Raw genomic sequence first — 25752 nt, forward strand, 5'->3', positions numbered from 1 at the left:
AATTTGATTATTTAGGCCTGGTTGAACAAAGTTGAAGAGATGATAAATGCATAATGCAGTGGTTTCTGAAGTGGGAAAGGAAGACCGCAGAGTCCCGCAGGGGCCCAAACAATAAAGAAAGACGTTCATTTCAGAATTGTCTAATTTCCTTGATGTTAACAGCACAATTATATTGACCAAAGTATATATACTACTATTTCTGTTTCCTTCTCAGTAACAGTATGTCAGGCTTCCTTAACTGCTCTAGATACCTCATAATAAAAATGTTTGGAAAAGTCAAACAAGCTGATTTGTCCTGGTTGCAATCCTAGAACTGCCTGGGAATTTTGGGCACAGACAATGAACAAATACACAACATATGCTTTCTATTATCTTGGCAACTACCACCAAGTTGCCACTGAGAAAGGCCTCTTTCTAATACATTTCCCAGCCAACTTACCTCCCCTTGTGCATACAAGTGTTTTTAAGGAGTTTTCATATCAGCCACATAATGAATAAATGATCATCAGAAATAACCTACTTCCCCCACTCCACCATAATGTTGTTACCTGTTCATGTTTAGTGAGCCGTGTTTTATTGTGGATGTCAGAGGAGACCAGGTTGAACTGGTGTTTTTCAGCCAGTAGCCTCAGTAATATGACCACCGTCCTGCTGCCGCACTTCCCCACACGGTTGTAAACCACCTGGCTGGGGAATGGCAGCACCTGTGACCAAACCAACACACACACAAAGGAAGAGAAAGACAAAGAAGGTGATAAGTAGATTAATTTGCTGTTGAATTGTATATATATGTTTTTATTCCATGGGTGTTAAGTAACAAATCATTCTCACAGGTGTGACAAGATATTACTGTTGTAATTTATAGCACAGGAGTAGCAGCACCCAGTGGAGTAAAGTTACAAATTATGCCCTAGAGGGCGGTAAAAGGAAAAGACCTAAAGTGTGAAAAGTGATACCAAGAGCAGAAAACATGAACAAAATGAGGAAATGCATGAACCATATTCTCTATCGTCTTGTTCTATGACCTTTGACATCCACCTCTCACATCTACTCCGCTTGGGACTGAAACCACAACCTTTTCATCTATATAAAACACAAATGCATGCTTTCATCCTCTCTGCTCATGCTTATTCCTTCACTGATCTCAATGAGTCAGAAATTCCGCTACACACACACACACACACACACACACACACACACACACACACACACACACACACACACACACACACACACACAAGTTACAGCTTGCACACATACACACCTCATGACTCACTAATTAAACAAGTAGTTTAGGCATGATTCAGTGACTCAAGAAAAATAGGATGTGAGAGTGTATAATGTTGCTTTCCTTTGAAAAACAGCCTTCTTACAGTAAACCTGGAAGGAAGAGGATGAGGGTGAGTATGGACTTGTGTATTGAACATGAGACTCATTTTAACACAAGGGCAGCAAGAATGCACTAATTTGGCAATTATCCCTAGGGGCCCATGAGGTTTAACAAGTGGCCCCTTAAAAATGAAGTCTATCCAAGCAAATTTACCAGTGAGAACATGAGTGACAGAAAATGGGGGCCATGCAGTTAAAGGGATTAAGGGAAGAACAGGAGAAAGGAAGACATGTCACTTTAAAGACATCTAGAAGATTTCTCATAAAGCTGATAGAGATCAACCATAAAAAAACAAAAACAAAAGATCAATCCTATGTTGCCTTGAAAGGCTTTTCCCTCATCACTTCAAAATGAAGCCTTTCTGTGAGGAAAAAATGCAGCAGTGATAAATTCTTGTCAGCATTCCCAGTCTGGAATGGTGATTGTGCTTTCCCACTGGGTGTTTCTTGGATATTTGACAACAGTGTGTTAGGAAGCAAGTCTGACTGACTGAATTTACTAGTGCACTGACTAGTTTACAGCTAGTTGTCTGACTCATGAAAGACTATCTTTCTGTATTGAATGGCCAATTTTGTATCTGGCTGATGGACTGAATGACAAGTCTGAACTCTAATCTTCTCGTTCTTCTCTCTTCTTCTCTCCATTATGACGAATGATTATTTAATTTTAAGTTAAACTCAGCTTTCTTAGCTCTGGTGCTTTGGACAGTAGTTTCCACACCACAAATCTCAGCATGACCACACGCACACTGGATAATTTTGTCCTTCTTATCCAAAAGCGGCAGTCCCACCCAAGCACAGGCTCAGCAAAAACAGCGAGGGCCCCTCTGAATATTTGCCAGATCCCAGTGGAAAGACGGGGGAAGAAACAACAGGATGGGGAATGAAGAAGGAAGAGGGGAAGTACTTGGAGAAGTGTCAGACTGAGGACAGGTCATCATTATATTAATCCCATACTACTTTGTTTCTTTTTTCCCAGAGTCAGAGCATTTTACTGGGCATCATTACAGATAAACCTACAGTAGCTTGACACAATGTGTAAATAAGACTTGTGTGGGTACAATTGCCCCAGGTTGATGGAGGGCATGCTGGGAAAACAATTTATAGGTACAGTATATTTGTTGACTTACACGTCCAATATTGTTTAAACAAATATTGATAATTAGAGAATGCTGGTGTCCAGAAGCTGACAAAAATTAATGGTCAATGTTTCCCACAGTTTAAGGAAAAGATTTAGAGCAGATAGTAGATGGTTTTCTTGGACAGCAGTTCAACATTCCTCACTGTTTGCCAAGTAACTACAGACCTCTCAGCTTATCACAATAATGAGGCAGATGAAATACATGCACTGTTTTGCAGGACACCACTCCCCACTGATATGATGACAAATGACTGTGTCAGACCTCTAACAGCCTGGCGTTGTGTAACACAAAAATAACACCAGAGATGCCATCAAAAGTCAAAATCTCCCACTGGCATTGACAGCATTGAAAGGGCAACCTTTCAGTGTCTGCTATTGTCCTTCCCACTCTGAAGGTTTTAGGTTTCTGTTGCATGCTGTGAGAAATGTTCACGGTGTCTGCCAGTAAGAGATTCTGTCAATAGTCGATCCACGTGTAAAAAAAAAAGAAAAAAGAAAAAAAAAAGCATTATGTAACGGGGCTGTTTTTTCACCATTGCCGATCAGGGCCCTCCTACTCTCAAGAGTCAGGCTGTTGTTATGGTATTTACAGCTCTGATGCCGGTGAACCTATATCAAGCAGACTTCAAGATGAGTAATCCTGCACCTTTCCTCTCTCTTATGCACTCAATTCCACTTTCTCTCCTTTATTTTTCTTAGCACCCTACCCACACACTGTTGCACCAAAACTTCCAAAGTCTCCTTGCTATTTTGAGCTATTTTCAGATATGACATCGGTTCAGCAAACACACATAAATTAACGCCCCTGTCTCGTGGCCTGACCACCCATGTCTGCCGAGAATGAACAGAATTCTGCTGGCTGCCACCTTCAATCATCTCACAGCAAGTTTGAGAACATGTCCTGGTCTGCCACATATCAGGGCCATTGCGCACACACTCATCCATCTTCCTGCCGCCATTCATGGAAACCCGTACAAATATGGCACCGCTAACCTGTGCTCTCGGTGGGAAATAGTGCCTTGGTGGTTTTAGCTAGGCCTGCTCTGGGTTCATTGCTCTCTGTTGTCAGCTGAACTGCTCATCCCACACAGAGCAAAGAACAACATGTTGAGGCTTCAGTCAGGGCAGAGAGGAGATTCTCAGCACTTCCTGCTATTAATGATCTATCCATTTATCTCATCTCCCTTCCAGAGAAGAGTCCCTCTGCTCTAAGTAGCATGACAGCAGAGTTTCCATCAGTATGTTTACATGAATTAAGATTAATTGATTTTCAGTGGCTCAGAGGAAGTGGGGAATCATTAAGTTTCTCAGCAATACCACTTTTGAACTTGTGTAATGCAGAAACTTCATCTGAGAGTGATCAAAATGCATTTGTTAAATAACTAAATCTTTAACTGATCATGCTTGTATAGCCATTAGTTTGTGCATTAGAATTTGCGACTGAAGAATGTTTGTACACAGATTGCATTAAATATAAAAACTATTTGCTGGCATCATCATCAAAACTTATCTATGATCAAAGTCAAGTCTTTCTTCAGACATTTCAGTTTCACTAATGCTTTTTAAATTTTGATCAGATGAAACACATCTGACGGGCTTTTTTTACATTTCAAAGGTCTTCTATAAAACATATTTGGGTATTGTCTTGAAATTTTATCAGATGAACAAATCTAAAACTAAATCTATGAAAACTATAAAGTGCTTTGTTTAAGATTTTCTATAGGACAAAAAATAAATTGGGACCCTGCCCTGTCAAGTGATATTTAGACATTTTACACAAGTAAAAATGTAGAGGGGACATTCTTGTCATGTTTCTTTATACATAAAGACTCATAACTCATTTATGCTGAGCATCAAACTCGAATCAATCTTTCCCTACATTTACCAGAAGCTCAGCCATCTGCACACACACAGCATAATGTGTACAACCCCTGCTGGAATAGAAGATCAGTCTCGACTGCAGAGAGATCATGAGAGATGTGGTTGATGTACAGTAGCATTTGCCACTGACATGGCATTAGCTTCGCCTGTCTGCGAGATGAGATGAGATGAGATGACGACAGCTATGGAATCAAAGTCAGCAGCTAATGTATAATCACAGTCAGCCTTGTCTGTGCCTGTGGAGACTGTATGTAGTTAGTAAATCCTGTAAAGTGGCTAATGTGGTTGCAAATGGAGCCAAAGTGACAAGAGGGAAACGAGCCTCAAGCACAGAATAGTACATTGACATTAAACTTAATGGTGCTCTAGAAATAAGAATTAGACTGATTTCATTCATATTCAAAATGATTACTGATTATTACTGAGTGCATAGGTTTGCTTTAAGAAGTGGGAGTGGCAGCGAAAACTATGTGAATGCTATGTGTAGTCTTTATATTCATCTTAATATAGCGAATAGCAGGATATGATAACTAGACTTTCCACTGATCTGATCGGCTATATCGGATCGGCCGATATTTTGCATTTTATGCAATTTGTGAGATTGGCTGTAATGTCCTAATTCGCCGATCCGATCAATGTTGTCATTGTCGTGTTTGCAGATGCTCCCGTTGCATAGATTGCAGATATGGCTTGTGTTTTATTCTTCTCATTTACTCCGAAGAAGTTCCACACCACAGATATGAATCCGACAGCTAGTTATGGTCAAATTTAAGCATATAAAAACATTTTTTTGTATGTGATTTATTACTTATTCAGTATCCTTACTTAAAAGTTTCAGAGATTGATAATGTGGTGTTTTTTGTGTCTTTTCAGGAGAATATTCACTGTAAATACAAATGCATTTATATGTGCTGGAGGCAGTAGTTTTTTTCAGCACTGAATTGTCAATCAAGCTTTATTTGAAAAGAAACTTTCATAACGGTTACTGCAATTCAGAGTGCCTCACAGATGACTGACAAGCAGATAATGAGACAGAACAAATACAAACAGTAAAGCAATTTGAGGATAATGCACATGAGAAATAAAAATTATGAAAATCAATAAAATGTATTTAACAAAGTGATAATACAACACATACTGTCTGCAGCTCTTCCTGTCAGCTGTATCCCAACAATCTCCATCAATAGAGTAGCCAGTTTTATACTGAACTATATGCAGCCTGAGAGCCAAACCTCAGGGCAAAAAAGATCCATGCTAACTGCAGTTTGCAAAGTTTGTGGTTATGAGTCTGTAATAACTCAAAGCAACCCCATGGGCATATAAACATATTTATCAACTTAGAGATTCTCTGTACAGAAAGTATGACTTTTTAGTGAGATAATCAAATTGAACCCCCCATCCTCCTCTCCCCAATACCAAGTGGAAATTACAAAAGTGATATCCAGTAAAACTTAAAAGGATAGAGGGTAATGTCGAATATAGATTCCAGCATCATGCTTTGATTACATTAATATACAATACAGAAAGGAACATTTTATTAAAGAGGTGAAAAATGTTGGTTTATTCATCTTCATCAGTCGCCTCTGGTTCTTGGAGACTTTCCCCCCACATTAAACACTGAACAAATTGACACTTTTCTGTATCAAAATGACTTTCAGAGCTACTGTGTTTGCAAAATGTAAATATTCATACACAGTTACCCCAGGACAAAAGTAAAGCTGCTGCAATCTCGACCTCATATCCCTCAAATGGTGAAAACTATTTGTGATTTATTAGGCTTAATTTCCATTAGATTTCCCGCAAGCCCTATAATATCGAAAGCTTGCCCTCAAACCTACAGTGTGCAGTCTAGAGATTGAACTGGCATTGTGAGCATGTTCTAAGTGGAAGATAAAGGCTTGTTTCAGAATACGATTTCCACTGAAAATAAATCTGGTATCGAGCAAACTTCAGCAACCTCACCACACTGTTCCAGTCAGCCAAAGTTTGCTAGTACAAATAACACTTTATTGTTATCAGTATTATACAAGCACTGTGGTTGCATGGTTTGGCTGATTGTCCAGAATAGGCTTTTCAAAGTAAACAATGTAACTCACAAACAAAGCCCAGATGTGACCTAACTTAATCCCAACAGCTGCTCACATCAGCCACAAACAATCCTGTGACCAAACTAGATTAAGTCTCAGGTTAGCTATGTGTTACATATGCCCAAACCGGAAAAAAGACCAAATTAAGTTATTATAAATAAAGTTCAGAAACAAGACACTCTCTATCACTAATCGAAATCACCTGTGCCTCACTAAAACAATATGTGTATTACCTTCATTGGGGTGTCTAACCCTTTTCTCTCCTATCTGTCTCAGTTCTTATGACGATGCCCCCCAAACACCATTCTTCTCCTCTCCAACTGGCCTTCATTCAGTACCCATCCAATCGAACCCTTTCATCCCTCCCCTCTTGCCCTATCATCCTATCATACATGACCAACCTTCGACTCCTGAATCCTCTATCTTCCCGAATCACATTGCATATCCCAATAAACAATTATTTTAAAGACATTACAAATGGCATAGTCTTTGTTAGTGAATAACTCCTTAATCAAAATCGATAAAGACGTAAAAGTTAATAAATTGAACAGTAAAAGAAATGAGGTGAAAATTAAGTGGTGATTATTTTAAGAAGGAAATAATGAACAAAGAGCTGATGGAAGAAGACAGAAGTTGGCTGGAAGAGCAAGAGCTGGGAGGGAGCACAGAGGACAGATAGTCATGCAGACATGCAGCTGGATGAATACAAGGCTCCTGTGTCAGTGCTGTGTGTGTGTGTGTGAGAGAGTGTGTGTTCAGAGCATTACTGTAGCACTGAAGCCAGGTCTAGTTGGTATTTAGAGTTAGTTTGCACACAGCTCATTCACACAGACCTAACCCTTATACTGACTGAACTGAACTGGCTTGGAAACGGAGGGCAGAACATCAGAGAGGAAGAGGTTAGGAAAAAGACACATAAAGGACATAAAGTAGAAAATATAGATAAAAGGGGAGATGGTGTGAAATAGGAAATGACATTAAGCGACAGGAGAACTCACTCTTGGAGCAGGAGGTCCGTGGTCATCCAGGTATGTGGATTCACCTGCAAAGATAAAAAAGTAGACATTAGGATTCTCAAATACTCAGCAGGTAAACACACAAAGGATCATTCAAGAAGACCGAAAGACTCATTTATGAAAAATAAAAAGAGTGAATGCAGTTTAAAACAATTTGTTTATATCAGCATAAAGAGGCACTCTTGTATTTCAAGTGTGTGTTGGCAGTTTGAGAAAGATGATTGTGTAACAACCTGCCCTGTTTAAAAAGAAACAACAACCCTAAAGTGCACCTGAGCAAGACAGTGTTGTGTGGATGCTCTGTGGTAACTCCCACAATTATGTAATGAGTATAGAAAACGAATTCGCTCTCTCCAGCTAACAATTTACTTCCTTCAGTAAGAGATCAAAAATACTAAACCATAATTTTGATTTCATCAGTGTCCCCCTTTGTAAGGAAAAAAAGTTATAAACTCATCCCTCCATAAACCTATTAAAAATGTTATCAACCATTTAGAATACTGGGGAAACAAGTTTTAAAAAAACAAAAACTGAATTAAATATTTTATTGAAACAACATTAGCAAAAAAAAGTTGATGTCCAGATTAGCATCCACATGGCCACTAGGGTCCGCTGAGCTTCATGTGACGTGACTGTACACACTATGTAGACCAACTTGAAAAGTAAACTAGACACTAGTTTTCATTTATGTACTGGATTCTTCATCCTTTGCTGTATTTTCATTAAGCAGTTGCACACATCATTTTCTTTTACTGATTTCTTCTTGTATCTCTGCCAACAGACAAAGGAACTTTTCCTCTTGTTATTGTGAGGTTCTTGTTCTGTAGCACACGTGTGGAGCACATCTGCAAACCTCTAATCGTAGCAACGCATTTGTAAAAGCATAAGTATGTTCAGATCTGTGTGCGTGTCCACAGCTGTCAGTACACACATATATAGTATACTATTGATAAGTCTACAGCCATGCGAGGCTACACTTGGCTGCAGCAGTACTATGAGCTAAATGGGGCTACCAGCATGCTAACAAACAAACAATGACAGTGCTAACACGTTGATGTTTTGCTGGTGTAATGATAACCATGTTTAGTGTCAGTGGTTTAATGTGTTACCATGCTAACGTTTTGCTATTTAAAAATAAACACAAAAATGAAACAGCTGGTAACAATATCATTACTTTTGGTATTTGGACAAGAAACAAACAACAAAATTGTGACCTGATGATGGTGCTAAATGAAATTGAAGAGATCACCAAAGTTAAAGTCAATTCAGCCTGAAGGAAAAATAAATGTGTGATGCACATTTCATGACAATCCATTCAGGAGTTGAGACATTTCAAGTCAAGGATATAACAAAAGTTTACATTTTCTGGGAACCATTGATCGTCTGTACAGAAGTTTTATGCCAATCCATCAATCACCAAATCTAGATCACTAAAAACATTAGGCTACATTAGGATGTGGAGTCAGTTAGATGAACAGATTCACACAGATAGATTACTTCCTTTAGTAGAGTGATGGCTTTATTCTTCATATTAATACGAGTCAGATTGCTCTAAGCCGCTGGAGGAGTTTGACTTCAAAACTCACGACACCAACACAAAAACTTCCCCCTCACACATCGTCCTTCACCACAGTCATCCAAAGAAAACAGACTTGCTCTTCTAAATTAAGTGTAAGGATGTACTAAAGAGAGTTACAACCTATTTATACAGTTGATCGAACACTGTGGAGCTGTTTCATGTGGAAACAATGGAGCTCTTTCAAGGCCTCTGGACACTGAGGGTCTGTGCCTGCCTTTCAGCCCGCTCTCCAAATCCAGGCCCTGGCTTCAGACAGCGGCCTTTTTTTTTTTGGCTGCACGCGATACCCCATCCAGACACACAGAGACACATCACTTCATATTTACAACATCCAGGTAGTACGTACAAGAAAGAGGGAGAAAGACAAATTAGGGGAGGAATAAAGTTGTACAGGGAGGAAATATTACATAAGAGAACAATTTCTCCTTGTGTCTACGAAATGTTATTCATTACACAGATGAAAATATCAAGAAATGATGCATGAACTCACACATTGGTTTAGCTAAAGTTCCCACTCGGCCCACTCTTACAGATGTTTATTGTATGCCTGTGCTGAAAGTGTATTTGAGTGATTAGACTTGTGTTACAATATCACAGACACAAAAAAACACACACACAAAAACACACACACACACACACACACACACACACACACACACACACACACACACACACACACACCACAGTTACTATACAACGCCTGCTTGGCTTCCTGTTTGTGCTGTGGGCTCATTAATTAAAAATACTGACACAGCTGCACTATGCTCACCTTCAGGTACTTCTTTAGACTCTCTATCTCTGTGCTTGTCTTTGTCTCTCTTTGTCTCTCATGACACATTTTCCCAGAGGAATGCTGAGGGAGGCACATGTTTGCAACTCTACTCTGACGCATTTGAGGTCAAGACGGCAGGGCGAGGATGCAGAGAGGCAGAGATCTCTGTTCCTTCTGTCATCCATCATGGACAACAACTCCCCCCCTCCACCCACCCCTCTCCCGTGTGTGCTTCTCATTAGTGTTGTATTGGGGATTGGAACAAATTTTTTCCAGGGCATCGTAACGAAGCTCGTAAAAGATGACAGCTGCCCTCCGTCCTCCCAACCACAGAGAGTGGAAAATGTGCTTAAAGAGTTACTGTACAGCTTACTGTATTTATCAGCCCCATTATCTTCTGATCCCCTGATAGGAGTCAGGAAGAAGGATGGAAGTCTCATGTAACTCTTTATCTTGATGAAGAGATTTTTTATTTCTAAACACGCCACAGCCCACATAAATTCATAATGTACTCTGGAAATGGAGCAAATGAGTGGAAAAACATGACAAATGCAGATAATTCGCAGTCACTAGTCACTCATTTGGAGCAATGTGTTAAGACAAAGCTCTCCACAAACACCACAACGATTAGCCAACTTTCAATGAGGGAATATTTTTTGCAAGAAAGGTGTTCATTCCTCCTGCTGAAGTCCACAGACTAGAATTAATGCCAAAGACCAAAAGAAGTTGTCCTGTATGCTCGCTGTGACCTAGCACTTTACTTTATGATGGTTTTTCCTTTCATTTATCATCTGTGTAGGTCCTACTCTTAAAGAATAATTAATAGTCAAGTGGATAAATTATTACAAAGAAGAAGGCAGTAGGTTCAGTCAAAGGGTGAGGGGAAACTTCACAAGTTACACAGAGGTCAAAGTGAACACATCCTTGTGTTTAATGTGTGTGTGTGTGTATGTGGTGTGTAAGTGAGTGACTGAGGTAGAAACTAACTAGAGTGTGGGTATGCAAAGGCATGTAGCTAAATGGTTAATTGGATTACTGTGTCACAAGATCCATGGACGTGCCTCTGGCTACGAGCAGCTGCATAATCACTGCTAGCTACAATTATCTAATCAATATTGAAACTTGGAAACCATATATGAGTATTTGCTACTAAGTTTTCATAATTTAAATTCTAAAACAATCTATTTGATACCCTGAAAAGTTTAAAACACTAAGAAAACAATTCAAACATAAAGCCCATATGAGGCAGAGTGTAGTATTGCTTTACACAGTACAATCAACTTTGGATCATTTGTAAAAAGTCTAAATAGAAGGGATGACAACATTGTGAATTGGATGTTACTTTCACTTCTACATTGTTCTCAAAATATTTCGTCTTCAATAAATTAGAAAAATAAGAGAAACTGTGTAGCTTATAAAGGATTATGGTCTGCACAACAGGAGCTCTGCATTAAAGGAACACACAATTTATGATTTTTTAAAAACACATGAATATAATGCAAAAAAGCTAGCTTCAAAGCTAATGCTGTATGTCCAGAATTCTCAGCTGACATGTTAAGCTGTATGATTTATACTACGAATCAAAATAAAATGTGGAACTCTGTGAAGATGATTGCTGCCATAAAACTTCAATTCTACATGAATCACCTATCCACCGGGAACTTATTACTGGAAATCTGGTTTGGGAACTCCACAAAACGAATGTATTTTTTCCACAGGTTCTAGGATTACAAACTCTAAAACTACACTCACATCACACCAAACCACTTAAAACTATACTTACACCACGTGAAACCACTATCAAACATTTCTATTCTGAATATGTGCAACCTGTGTTTAGGTGGCTTTATCACATTAAAGGACCTAACACCAAGGGTGGGTGGCAACAACCGACCAGGAGCTCCCTTGTAAAAGCAAATTATCGCCTACATCAATTAGTCACCCCATTAACTGAGTTGGTGTTATTTTCTAGTGCAAAAACGAGTCATAAAATGGCAGAAAAATAGATCTCTAGGAAAAACACAACACATCATAGTAATAGATGAACAGTAGAAAATAATCTTTCTGTGCTGATTTGTGATCATGCTCATACTGTAGGCATGCTCATCATCACTAGTTTGAAGCCAAATGAGGGCAAGTATTAAACTCACACAAGTGTGATGTTGACACTTTGAAGCCTCCAATGCACATACACTGTAAGTGAACTTTTCAGTGACGTAGCAGACGTAAACATATTCCATATATAGCATCACAATGGTTTCTCAATTCCCTTAATCAGTAGATAAGCAGAAGTTTAAAAAGTCACACTTCTGACAGTCTCAGCAAACCGTTGAGACAGGAAGTATCAAAACAGTCATGTAAAAATAGGAACACACAAATTGTATGATTTAAGACATCTGAATCACAGTATAATCCTTTTCAACTAGGTATTTTAACTTTTTTTTGTAAAAGATTGATACCAGGCACAAATAATTAGTCCAAGCAGGGTATTTTTAGATGAGTTTTTTTTTTTAAAACATGACTGGTGTGGGATTTTTAATCTTGTCAACAGAGCTTTGTTTGGCTTGGTTGTTTTATCAACCAGGGAAACAAAAAGGGCCCAATTAAAAAAAATCTGGGTGCTGTGCGTTGTGTCAATAGGCAAATATACGGAAACAACATGGTAGATATCCTTTGGAGTTGAGTGTAGTGGTGTGTAGGTAATGTGAGCTATCAATATTGAAAAAAAGGGTCATATTTCCTGATGAAAATCTCAACACTGGCTTTGACCATATCAGTCCAGAACAATTCCCTCAGGCTCTGGACTTCTCTTTGGTGTTGGCCTGCTTCAGGAATGCTACAGTAAGTTCAGGAATTTCATAAACATGTATTTAAAGCATAGACCATTTCATTTGCTTTGTGAAACTGGCAACCTAGCTAAGTAGAGCTTAGGAAAGAACACATCCCAGAATAGGCTGAGGTGGGAGAGGAAAACCACACAGGAATGGCTAGTGAGAGTAATGCCAAGAGGATAGGCGCAAAGTTGAAGCTAAGGGGCTTTTGCTTCGTCCGGGGACTCAAAGCAAAGATGGAAGGTTATAGAACTGCTGCCCTGGAATGTTCTACGAGTCTGGGAAACCAGGTTATTACAGGTTGCACAGCCTGTGAAGACTAAACTTTCTCTTCCTCAACCACTTCCTCGTGTAGTTTATCTATCTACCACCAATGAAAATGTGAAATTGAAGGGTGTGCTTGCTTCAAGTCTTTAAACATTTGGAAATATGGATATAGACATTTTCTGTAGAGTATAGTTTTTAGATGGAGAGAAAGACAGATAGATATTGACTGTGTGCACTGCAGTTGAAAATTGCACAACTCCAGCCTGGCACAGCTTTGTAAAACACACCCAGTTAAACTTGGACACATGTTTATGGTTACAGTCTTTACTAAACATTTGTGCCATAATAGACAGTCAGTGTGTATGGGTATACACACTTTTCTGTGTGTAAATGTCTGTGAAGTAAGTGTGTGTGTGTGTGTGTGTGTGTGTGTGTGTGTGTGTGTGTGTGTGTGTGTGTGTGTGTGTGTGTGTGTGGTCACCAACCCTTTGATTTGGAGTGTGGGAGTGGCCCTCCATTAAGACCCATAGCTCAGCCCATCTCACTAATTACAGAAGGGACTTAAGCTAAGGGTCAGGGTCCCCACCTACTACGCCCTGCTCCACATCACCCTTTCGTCACTTTAGAGTCAACAATGGTCACAGCTTTGTGATATAAATAGAAATGCTGTGCCACTGCTTTGTTATTGCAGGTGCCCAAGACTAAAAACTAGGGAAACTAATTTGTGGACTTATTGCTTCTCTAAAATTTTGGTTTCTGAAATGCAGCAGTAGGACTGCAGGAACATACACGCATGCATACAGATGTGCAGGGGTTGGCAGACTTCAGAATGACTGTGAACATGTGATTTGTGGACACCTGTGGTTGCCACCGTGTAAACTGTACGACAGGGACGTACGACTAAGCTGATGACCAAGCAAAGCAAGGTTGACTCTGGTGGCTATGCAGCAAAACGCCCACAAGTTAAAAATAAAAGACATGCTTGGCAGAACAAGTAAAAGAAAGTCTTAATCATTTCCAATGCTTCTGCAAAGTACAGAGGCAACTGGAGTGAATTGAACTTGAAGAAAAAATGAAAATGAAAATATGGATGCCTGCATCAAACAGTCAATGGGTAAACTACAACTATGGTTGACAAAGATGCCATGTGACAACCCAAAGCATCCATGATAGGCATTCATAACTGAACAGCACTTTGCAGTAATGAACAGACCATTCTCGATGCACTGGCAAAATTTGTTTCACATCTGGCATATTTGATTAAATAACGGTTGATCAACAGTCTGTTAAGCCACTGTTGCATTCAAAATTAATGCTGAAAATAACACACTTTGAACTGGCACTGTCAAACTATCATCAGTGAATTTCATACTTGATAAAATAAATTGATCTGCAGGACCCCCGCTGAGTTGTTTGATGTCTCAAAACTTGAATAGGCAGTCAATGAGATTTAATGAAGCCAAGCAAAGTGGATAAAATCAACCGAGGAAAGTTGGGCAGAGGTAACCACTTGAATAAAAGTGGAGTGTCACTCGCTCATAGCCCCATGGTCATGGTGCTGTAGGAGTCCTGAATTTGACATTTTAGAGGAAAAAATTCACAAAACAGGGGCTGCACTGCAGGTGCAGAATTTATGGAGTTTTTACAGGGTAATTGATTTAATTTTGGTGAGTAAAGTATAAAGAGTATTGCTTTTAGGCCCACTGTGACTTCATCTTTTTAACTGTGCTGATTTGTTCACACAAACAGGCTTGAATCCTGACCTCATGAGACCCAGCAAGCTGTGACAGAGTCTGTGAGCACTGACAGCCTCTGGAAATCAGGTAAACTCTGAAATGAAGAAATGAGCCATGAAGTAGAAAATTGGGTTTGACGGTTGAAACCTTAATAGATGTCTGACATCACAGAGATGAGGTAGGAGAACTCATCACTCCCCCACAAGTGAAGGAAGTGGTTAAGAAATGCTCTTCCTAGTGTTATATCCTGTCGGTGAACATGTCTATACAGTCACAATAACGTCAACAGAATCCCATGTTAGAGGGAGAAAATATTGTTTTTCACAAGATGTGATGCTGTCAGGGTTTCTGGTAAACTGCATGCTGTGTCAGCTCATTTTGAAGAAGTCACTTCCCTTTAGAGAACACTAGAGCGCTTGTGCAATTCACATATACCTCGTCTCGGCTTGTGGGCATGACACCAGCTGTCTTGCTAGCCCTTCCTTATGGATAAAGAGCCTGCCGGTGGCCATTTTGACTGACCAGTGATTTTTCACACACAACCCTACAAAAGAAGTCAACTGGAGGGGTCATTTTAAGTCTTACTTCTAGATTGATAAAACATCTTGATCATAGATAACTGTAGGAAATAATAATGTAAACTGTTTTTTCAAATAATAGTCACCATTCAATGAGGTCTTCTGAAGTCAGTGTCTCTTTAATTCAGCAATACACAAGTCTTACACAGACAGCACACGAACAATCTGTATCAGGAAAGCTTCTCAGACTGGAGGGGAAACAGTGCTTTTATTCTCCAGGCTGGTTAAACATACGTCATAAGCAGTTATCTATTCAAGGTTAACAGCTCCCATCCAAGCATCTTTTGTAACAAATATTGGTCCAAACAGGAATTTTTAAGAGGGAGCTGTGTGAGAAAATTACAGATAAGGACACAGAATCTTCTTCTAGTAACTATATGGGTAACATAGGTCATAACACTTCATTGGTCAACAGTTAATGAAACAATGAATACACACAATATTTGTCTATCAGTAACAGTATCCATTAGGGCGATGGGGAAATTACAAATATAAGCATGTTAGCTAATGTGTTTAAAAAATAGCTAAAGGTGCTGATGAAAGTAGGCTTAAACACTATATCTCTAATGTGTATATTACATGGGTTGGCTAAAACGGCACATTATCTTGTCAGCAGCACAAAATAAGATTAAAAAAAGCCCAAATATATGTAATTTCTGAATTTTTTGTGGTAGACCCTTGAACAACAACAACAACAGCCGTGGAACTTCAGGAACCAACCCATTAAAAACCAACCACAACTGGGCAACTACTGGGCCTCTGTTGTGTTACACCACCTCTAAACTCACAAAGCACACGCCAGATGTGGAAATGCATCATGCATAATTGGCTGAGCCTCACAGCTTCACACAAACGCCACTGGTGACATCTGTGCCATACACAAGTGGAACAAAAAAAGGAAAGGAGAAAAGAGAGAAGGAGAGTAGATTAAATAGTTGTCTTGTTGTAAGATGTTACACTATTTGTACCAGCAAGATGTTCTCCCTCCATAAATACACATTTATGTATCTTTTTATGGAAAAAAACAGCTGACTGTGGCTATGTATTACCAGAAAACATACAGGAAGTTCTTCTTACTAAATAGGCTACTGTTTATAAACTGGTGTTTTGTCACTTTTGAAAACAGGCGTGTATAAGAATGTATAAATCTCATGTTAACTACAATAGAATCTGATGTATAAGGTGTATGGATTACATATACATACAATTCTTTTTGTTTTTCCACAATATAATGACTGAGATTTTTCACTCTTTAAATTTACAACCACATGGCTCAACTGCAATGGGGACACAAGGCTCTGCCTGAGTGAAAGAAACTAGAAAAACACTCTACTTTAATTGTTTGTTTACAATACAGTTTCCTTGGCCCTAAGCCTTCGGCCAAGCAAAATCAGAAAAAATTTTGAAAGAATCCTCCCTGAGTTGAGGTTGAACTGGTAACCATTAGCTAGAAAAAGGCACAGGACAGGGGAAAAAAAAGAAACAATGTTTTCCTACAACTCCTTTCATCATGTAGACTGAAAACAGACAACAGCCGGTTGTGGGAACTCTAAACATTCTACACCCTTGTTTTAGGATCCAGTGGTGATGCTGCTGAGTCACAAATGAGACACGCTGTAGATACACATCTAGAAAAACACAAAGAGCTGGGTGTGGATCTATGCCAACCTAAAATATTTTTAGATTGTTGGTGAACTGAATCTTGACATTTATTTTGTGTTTTTGCTGGCCTGTCATAATGAGGTGGTGAGCCATGAAAGTTTATCTACGCATATCCACTGTGACAAGACTAAAAAAAGCAGCTGTTATGTTACTATTACATGCCAAAAATATTGCCATGTATGTTTAACTGCTTTATACAAATACAAAAATGGCTCTTGAGTCGTAAATCTGCAGGATATCTCCAACTGGGTATGATTTCACACTGAGCACCAGCTATCTGCTTGCTTTAGGTTTCATGCTTGGATGTGCATGTAGCCACTGCAGAACCTGCACTGTACTGTATCATAGCTGCACAGAGCAGCAAGATTTAACACTACAGCCAAGAATACGCATATGAAGCTGTATATCGCACACATGAAACACACGGTCATAAAAGCATTCACATCTGCCAGAAGCCTGAATGAGTACAGCATAGTGAATCAAAACTTTATCAGTTATCTTCCTGGCCTTCCTGTGGTTTCTTGTACTCTAAATTACAGGGAAATATTCGACAAATACACTTGCAGACAAACAGTTATGTACAAAATGACTAAATCACCTGCTGCCCTGCACCCTGCGGGCCCCCGGGCTGAAGATAAAGTTCTGGATAGAAAAGAGGAAAGAGGTAGAATGGGGGCAACGGAGTGAGGAGAGAGGACAAAAAGTACCATATGAAAGAGGGTTCAGAAAGAACCAGTGAATTACAGGAGAGAACCAGAATTCCTCTGGGTTTGTCATGTGACACAAGAAACAGAATCAGGAAAAGCAGCTGCTGTAGTCTACAGCACAGTGAGGAAATGAAAAGACAGAAAGTCAGGGGAGAGAGACAAGAGCGGGGACAGTGAGCGCAAAACAGGAACAAATTGTTATTAAATCAGTTTGTGAGCCCTCTGTGGAGGTCACCAGAAGAAAATGAATTGCACATCTGGCCACTAAGCTCAAATGGCCTAAAATCCTACCAAGAAAAAGATAATGATTCCACCAGGAAGCAAAGATTCATGTGCACACAGACGTAGATACTGTATATCCAGTATATATTCTGGCACACACAGAAAGGAGGACTAAAATAAATAAAGTATTTATTTGAAAAAACCAAACTACCTGATCCATCCTGATATCTAACTAGTGAAATGTAATGAAAATCACACAGAACACGAAATGATGATAAATGGCTGGAATGATAAACCAGCATATTGGCTATATACTATGAAGTATGACTTAATTGTCTCCTGATAGGAAATGTTGGCTCAGGGACTCAACCATCTGTGAGGAAGATTCTTGTCTTCTGGGTGATGGCAGGAGATACATGCATTCCTATGTATATAGTTATAAGTTGTGACATAACCTCAATCTTAACAATGTGTGTATCCATGTGTGTGCCAGTCAAACACTCACAAACTCAAGAGTTATTGATTGTGAAGCATTTGTCTAAAGTCTCAAACGTAACATCATATCTTTCTTTTTTTACTGTGCAATAGTGAGCAGCGGTTCTCATCAGACTTTGCTCACCAGCCAGCAAGGCTGGCGTGGTGCTGTAAGCTTTGACCTGCAGAACAAACACACTGCATAAAGAGAGCCTGTGTGGTGCTAAGTCTCACATTGAAGTGAGGGACTGGAGAGAGAAGGAAGGGATAGAGGGAGTGAGGGGGAAAGAGATTGGAAAAATTGATGTTTCTGAGAGCTAGATGATAAAAGACGGAGGTAGCTAGAGGAGCGATGCACAGAGAAATGATGGAATTAAATGAGAGGCCTATAGTCCAAAGAAAAGTTAGGGCACTTGTAATAGCTTTTTTGATAGCCTTGTCAAAACTGAGACCATGTCATAAAATATTTCCACAGGTGGAAAAAAAGTGAGAGCTCTGCGACACTGTGACTGTGGTCCACTGAAGCGTCTTAGTTTTCTCAAGGGCCGCAACAATAGACCTTGATTGTTACTCGGTACTATTTGACACAAAGAGGTGTGATTTCAACACAGAGATGTTCTATTTAGGACATACGGTATATTATCCCTAACACAGGTCAGGCATTATCTCTGGCTGTCAATTAAAAAGTGATACGAACAATGCGACAGATTCATTTTAGCCCACCAAATGGTATTAAAGAAAACCAAGATGTTTTAAAATGTTAAAATCCTAAAGTAACTTGAATATTTACTATAGTATGCAAAAGTAAAATGTTTTCTCTTTCACACCGTTAAATAACAAAGGAACCCATTCACTGATTTGCTGAGGGATGAAATAAGAAATCGAACACAATGATGTATTGAGCCAGAGATGACAATAAAAAAATGTAATTTGGGCATCAATTATTTACTATGAATCAGACTCTATGACAGCAAAAGTGCATAAACTGGAAACAAAATAAAATAAAAGTTGCCTCTGCAGTAAATTCCAATAGACTGTAGTAATGGAAACAGACACGTTAACCATAAACTGACAGAAACAGTCGATACCATCAGGTGCCACAGTCAGAAATTCAATGTTTCTACCTACTGCTGCTAACTGCAAATCAGCCCAGAAGTAAGCAAAACTATAGTCAATGACAGATTGTGCCAGGAAGTTTTCCACAAGTGTTGCTGATTTATTTTTATGAGAAAATTGCTTTACTTTAATTCGCCTAATACATCATCATTATAATCATATTTGGGTATAATTTCGTTTACCTAATTACTACTTGGGAAGAATTAAAGTCTTCCAATCTATGACTCTCCCTCTCCACTGTCAACAGTTTTCCACATACAGCAGAGCTTTACAAATGCCCTCTAGATGCCAGTGTGCTCGTGCTTCTACATACTGTATGTGTATATATATCTGCAATATGTATTATATTTGCGAAATGAAATGTGGCACCTCCAAGAAAATCTTTTTAAATAAATGCCTGCATGCCCATAATCTTTCAGTATAGCGACTTGCACACCTGTCATGTGAAGTATGTGATGGTCTTTGTACATGTGTATCTTTGTTCATGTGTGTGCTTGCACATGTGAATCCAAGAAACCCCAACCCCCCCCCCCCCCCCCAAACCTCTCACTAATTACACAGTGGTGGCAGAGCCCTGGTTTCTGTGCCTTCATCTTCTGTTACATAAATACTCATTTGACGGAAACTGCTGTCAGGCCCCATCTTGGTCTGAAGTGCTGGTCAGTGCCAGGTTAAACCGCTGCTGGACCAGGATGCTGCCACTCCCTTGTTTTGTACTCAGTTCTTTCAGCATGTGCATGTGTGACATTAGTGCAAAAAGCAGAGTAAGATATAATATGTGCAATTTGTACATTTGACTGCATACACAGTTTGAGTGGGGGGGGGGGGGGCACAAGGAAACCAAACAGAGAAGGACAGACAAAGGTTTGCATTTGTGTGTGCGTATGTGCATGTCCGGAAAAGAATAAAAGGGAGAAATGTGTGTGCTTGTGTCTGTGTGTGTAAATGCGCAAGGTCATTTTTACAGTGTCTGTTACCACAAACCACAGGATGTGCGTCTGTAGCAGACCACCTTGTACCCCATGACTTCATCATTGTGCCTCCTGAAACTCCATACACACGTCAGCTCACACACACACGCATGCACACACGCACGCACGCACGCACACACACACACACACACACACACACACACACACACACACACACACACACACACACACACACACACACACACACACACACACACACACACACTTCCTTACACGTTATTTTTTCCCTACCCTCATCAGGTGCCAAATAAAGTGCATGTACCATGTGTTGAGCACATGTTGGTGACGGTGATCTGCCTCAGTGAAGGGGAGAACTTTAACAAACTTTTTGAGCAACAGTTGAGGTATCATGTATCACACTTGCCTAATCAAGAACATGTTGGCTGCACTAAAAGCATCCTGACTGAACCAATTTTTTATGAGGAGATAATATTTTTTATGTAACTAAAATGAATGGTCTAAATTGAGTGACAATGTTTGAGCGGTTTGGTGATAATGCTTTGACAGGCCTACACGTTTGGCATTTCACTGGACCACAGCGGCCAGAACGAGAGCAAAGAACAACAACTGAGCAATAAACAACAGATGGCAGCTTGCACTTTCAAGCACAGCAAATAATTATTTATAGATGAAGCCTTTGAAACAGGCAGCTGACGATCATTCTTTAACTATCAGGCCATTTGAAAATCAATCCACCATCATCATTAATCAGATTTAAAGGCACAATATAAATGTTAACCATTGTCTGTTTGTACTGTTGACAACGGCCAACAATAACAATCACAACCAAACATGCAAAAAAAAAGACAATTTACTAAATACAACACACGAAACTACGTAGTGAGGTTTAGTCAACTGATTCATACAATCTGTGATGATGATGATGATGTAATAGGGCTGTGGGAAAAAGCATGATTGCATGAGGAAGTTGTACATAGCCCGTTTAAGTAACCAAAGTCTTCCTTGCCTCAAAGAATATAACAGTTGATCTGTAGGTTGTCGAGAAAAATAGCAAATGTTACAGATTACATTTTTGAGAATTTTTTAACACTGTGACTACACAGCCTGCATATCAAAAGCAGCAGAGCATTAGTAGAGCAGTAGCAGCTATAGTACTCTGTTTGCATCTACAATGGATGCATTCAGGCACAGCGTTGAGTGTAGGTCACCTGTGGTTTACTGGCACACAGAGCCTAATAAAACAGAAGTAAATACACTTGGACTGAAAAACGCAACTAAAACACTTTCTGTGTAAGCACTTACCTTTTCAATAAAGTAAGTCACTAATGGAGAAAGCATTTAAGTTAAAGCTGCAATAATTAGGAAATTAATCAATTGTGATTGACAGACAGCTAAATGGGAGCCTACATAATGCAAAATTGTTTTAGAAATTTTTTAAGGCATAATGCCAAACTATAGTTGATTATAGCTTTTCTAATTTTATATGTTATGCGTGATAGTAAATTGATGTGGGTTATGGACTGTTGGTCACACAAAACAAGACATTTGAAGACATCACCATGGGATCTAAGATATTGTAATAAGCATTTTTTGTGTCATTTTATGGACAAAACAATTACTCCAGAAAATAATTGAAAGCTATCATTAATGTTTTTCACTCAGCTATCTCACATGCAGCTGACAAAACAGCTACGCTTCTATTTTAATCAATAGCTGCTTACACAGGCTGTATATTATCTTGTGTTTCACTCTCACTTTATGTATATGTACCTACACTCAATAGGATGCCTGAACGCATCGTGTAGACAGAGGGAGGACTGAAAGCTGCTTCTTTCACCAAGCACGGTCTGTAGACACAGCTTAACTTTCTGGAGCTGAGTGGTGGCAAAATACAGTTAACCATTTCTTCTGCATATGAGTCATTGATGAGAAGATAATAAAAACAGGAAACGGTTCCAACACATCAAAAATATCTCTAATGGAAAGAAAGAAGACTTTAACTTTTTGACCTCTGTAGCTTCTCAAGCTTCATTTCACATCATCATCTCCACATAAGCCAGCTGCCAGGAAAGAGCTGGTCTTTATGACCCTCTTGTTGGTCAGTAACCGCTTCATATTTAGAAATAAAAACATTTCTGACTTCAACAATGGGCAATTCATTGATATAATAAAGGCATTAATGAGCAAATACTTTTATATAAACAACACAGCATATCCATAGTAAGCCTTGCATGCAGTAAGGCACTTTTTCTTGTCTTCCACTTCTTTGGAAACTAAAGCCAAACCACAAGCTCTAAAGAGAAAGCAATGAAGAAATATACACCTATTATGGGTCATTAGGACCCTAATTTTCTTCATAAAGTGGGTTTCCTTACAGTAGCAGCAGAGTGCCAAGTGTAGTCCTTCTCTGTTTCTGTCATCAAGGGTGGAAGGAAGGCATTTGGTGGGTTGAAGGTGCTAAATCTGCCTCCCTTGCTGTGTTAGGGCAGGGTTACACAGTATATCACATCTTGGTTAGAGGCAGCACACTGACACTCTGTACTGTACTCACCCTCCCAACAGGCACCCTGCTAAGTCTGACACGCTCTCCCTCTCACTTACACACATATAGCTACTGTACTCACACATGCGAGGCGGAGGCAAACAAACACAGCATCCACACGCCGACGCTGTTGACTCATGCTAATGTAGGGCGGCGCAGTTCCACAGTGTTAAGGTGAGGCAAACTCTCTCACCCTTGACTGGCCTCTGGAAACACGGGCACAGCTTCAACTGCAGGCCAAACACTGGCTCACAGATACAGCCGGGGGTAAGAAATAACTAACTTTCATTCATAAACACCATCTGACGGTCAGCTCATTGTCATTTTGAGGGCAGCTATGATGATTAAATCTCAATTGTGGTCAGTCAGTCTGGTTTTTGAATGGAGAGCATTCATTCATGGTCTGTGACTGGCATGCATTAATCTATTTTTTGCACCAAAGTGTGAAAAATGATGACACAGACAGTAAAAAGTGGAACAGATGAGTGAAAACAAATTCCAAAAGAAAAACTACACATATTCCACACCCGATTCTAAACTTATTGATTTAGCAAGTGCTAAATCCAAGTTACATTTGAATCTCAGCATGTCTCTCACATTCAAGTGACATCAGCACTTAACCACACGATAGCAGTGCTCACAGTAACTAAAGACGCCTGCATTTCTCCAACTGTATTTCTAGTCACTTGTGGTCATTTCTGTCCTTATTCTGCCGGTCAGAGTTCACAGACTCAGACAGCCTGCACTGTAATCAATGTGTCGAATAGGTTCCAGTACAACATCCATCACAGAGATTCTGTGTGGGCAAAGGCTTTTAGCTCAGCCTATAAATACACGGACAGGAATCTTTCCCACCCGTTAAGACTCTAGTCTGAGAGATGACATTGTCAGAGGGATTAAAGAGGAGACAAAGATAAAGAAGGCGAGATCAGATAAAAGAAGACATTAAGTAAAGGACATCTGGCTATTTAGGAAACAGTTCAGAGTAGGACGCTCTACAAGTCCACCTGTGTCCCTAAAAAAAGCATTTAATATTAGCAAGCATAGACGTCAGCAGGAACACACAAACTGATTGAAAGCCTGGTTTAAGTGGTGTGGCTCTCCATCTTTGCGGAATGACGCAGTCAGGAAAGCGGAGAATTGTTTTGTGGGAAGAATAACCCACATGGACTCAGTTTGTACTGATCCCTCAACCCCTTTATTTAGACCAAGCCACTGGGATCCTTATAAATAGACAGACTGCAACTTGTACACCACACTCTATCTAAACATTTATTTGTGACTGAGCAGTGTGTGCTTCTGCATTAATGTATGCAGGTGTTGATGCTTGGCTGGTTGACAGTAAACTTCAGCCTGGGTAATTGTTGGATAGTACAGTTACTCAAGTATTATGGTGCGTTCACATTGATTCAGGGAGATGGTAAACAGCAAACCAGATTTCAATTTAGTGGATGAGAGCAGAACAGTAAAATTAGCTAGCTGGCAGCGACATGGTAAAGTTAGACAGCATTGCCATGACAAGTTCAAATATTTTAACTTTTTTGCCATCCACTGTGACAGAATTTACAACCAGATGTTACATACAGAAGCTCCATCACACAAGGAGAAACATGGGCGTACTTTACATTTCATTATACTGTTACACACACTACATAACATTTAAAACATTTCTTGTCTCTTTTCATATTAATAATATATGACTGTGAATCAGTTTACAATAAGTTTTTGTGAGGCAACTGTAACCTATGTGAAATTAGTGGTTAACTTTCTCATTATCACATCCATGTGCTGCTATTTACATGCTGAATGGTTCCACTGCTGGATTTATCGACACTTACACCAGGCAAATAATTCCAATGTGGTGAATCATCAACAACACCCGAAATAAACAACATACTTCCCAATTTTTTTTATGTTTGCAAGTACTCACTATAGTGTCACTGGGTTGCTATCTATATCCCCAGCACAGTGTGGCCTTGAAGATTGAGGCTCTCTTTAATTTACCCATGTGGGCTAGGCTACGCTAGCTAGCGGTCAGCGGTTTGCTTCAGCCCTGCAGAAACACCTCATTATAACAGAACACTTAATTATAGACAAGCCGACATTGATATACATTCTAGAGCCATGGCACACAACAACTTGTTATGAAACATATAAGAAAAAGAGAGAAAAGGTTGTAAGGGTCATCTTTAGAGTTGTGGAGAAAAGTGGACAGATGATGATGGTTTCCAATTTAGTGGTCAGCTGCCCTTAACAGTTTTTTGTTTGAGGAAACTATAAAGAGCAGAGACAACTAAAAAGGATAAAGAATATTGAAATAAACAGAGTGGCTGATGGAAGGGGAAAGTAATGTTTGCTGATGATTCCCAAAGGCTATGATATCAAGTCTTTTATCTCTTCTTTTACTGTGTTTTGACTCATTTGATACCTCCCTGTAATGTTTTCACTGCATTCAATTTGCTTGTTCCCTCAAGCAAATTTCATGAACAGACATAAACAAGGGTTTAAAGATATAAATCTGCCAAGTGTGTCTTACTGGCATCACAAATTATACCAAGCTTTAATGGAGGGCAATTAGTACACATTCTTTTCATACCTAAAGCAGTTGCAAAATCATACAGTAGCAGCACCTACATATGAATATAAGATGACCATACATGCTATTGTGACGATACTTGTTTATACTCTCTCTCACACACAGATACACAGATAAAAGAAGCATAAACAATAGCACATGCATATGGACAGACACACAAATGGATGGAGGAAGATACAGGAGAGCTCACAGAGACAGTGGTT

General features: G+C 39.4%; 1 protein-coding gene across 1 annotated transcript in view; it reads right to left on the reverse strand.

The window, feature by feature from the left end:
• The window catches only part of usta (uronyl 2-sulfotransferase a), a 54250-nt gene that overhangs the window by 16052 nt on the left and 12446 nt on the right, over positions 1-25752 (reverse strand). The window contains exons 2-3 of the mRNA XM_053337579.1: positions 7497-7540; positions 549-704 (exon numbers count right to left, since the gene is read on the reverse strand). Of these exons, the coding sequence (XP_053193554.1) occupies positions 549-704; positions 7497-7540 (200 nt within the window). The remainder of the gene's footprint in view (positions 1-548; positions 705-7496; positions 7541-25752) is intronic.

This window comes from Scomber japonicus, chromosome 17, assembly GCF_027409825.1.
Source record: "Scomber japonicus isolate fScoJap1 chromosome 17, fScoJap1.pri, whole genome shotgun sequence".
Classification (NCBI taxonomy): Eukaryota; Metazoa; Chordata; class Actinopteri; order Scombriformes; family Scombridae; genus Scomber; species Scomber japonicus.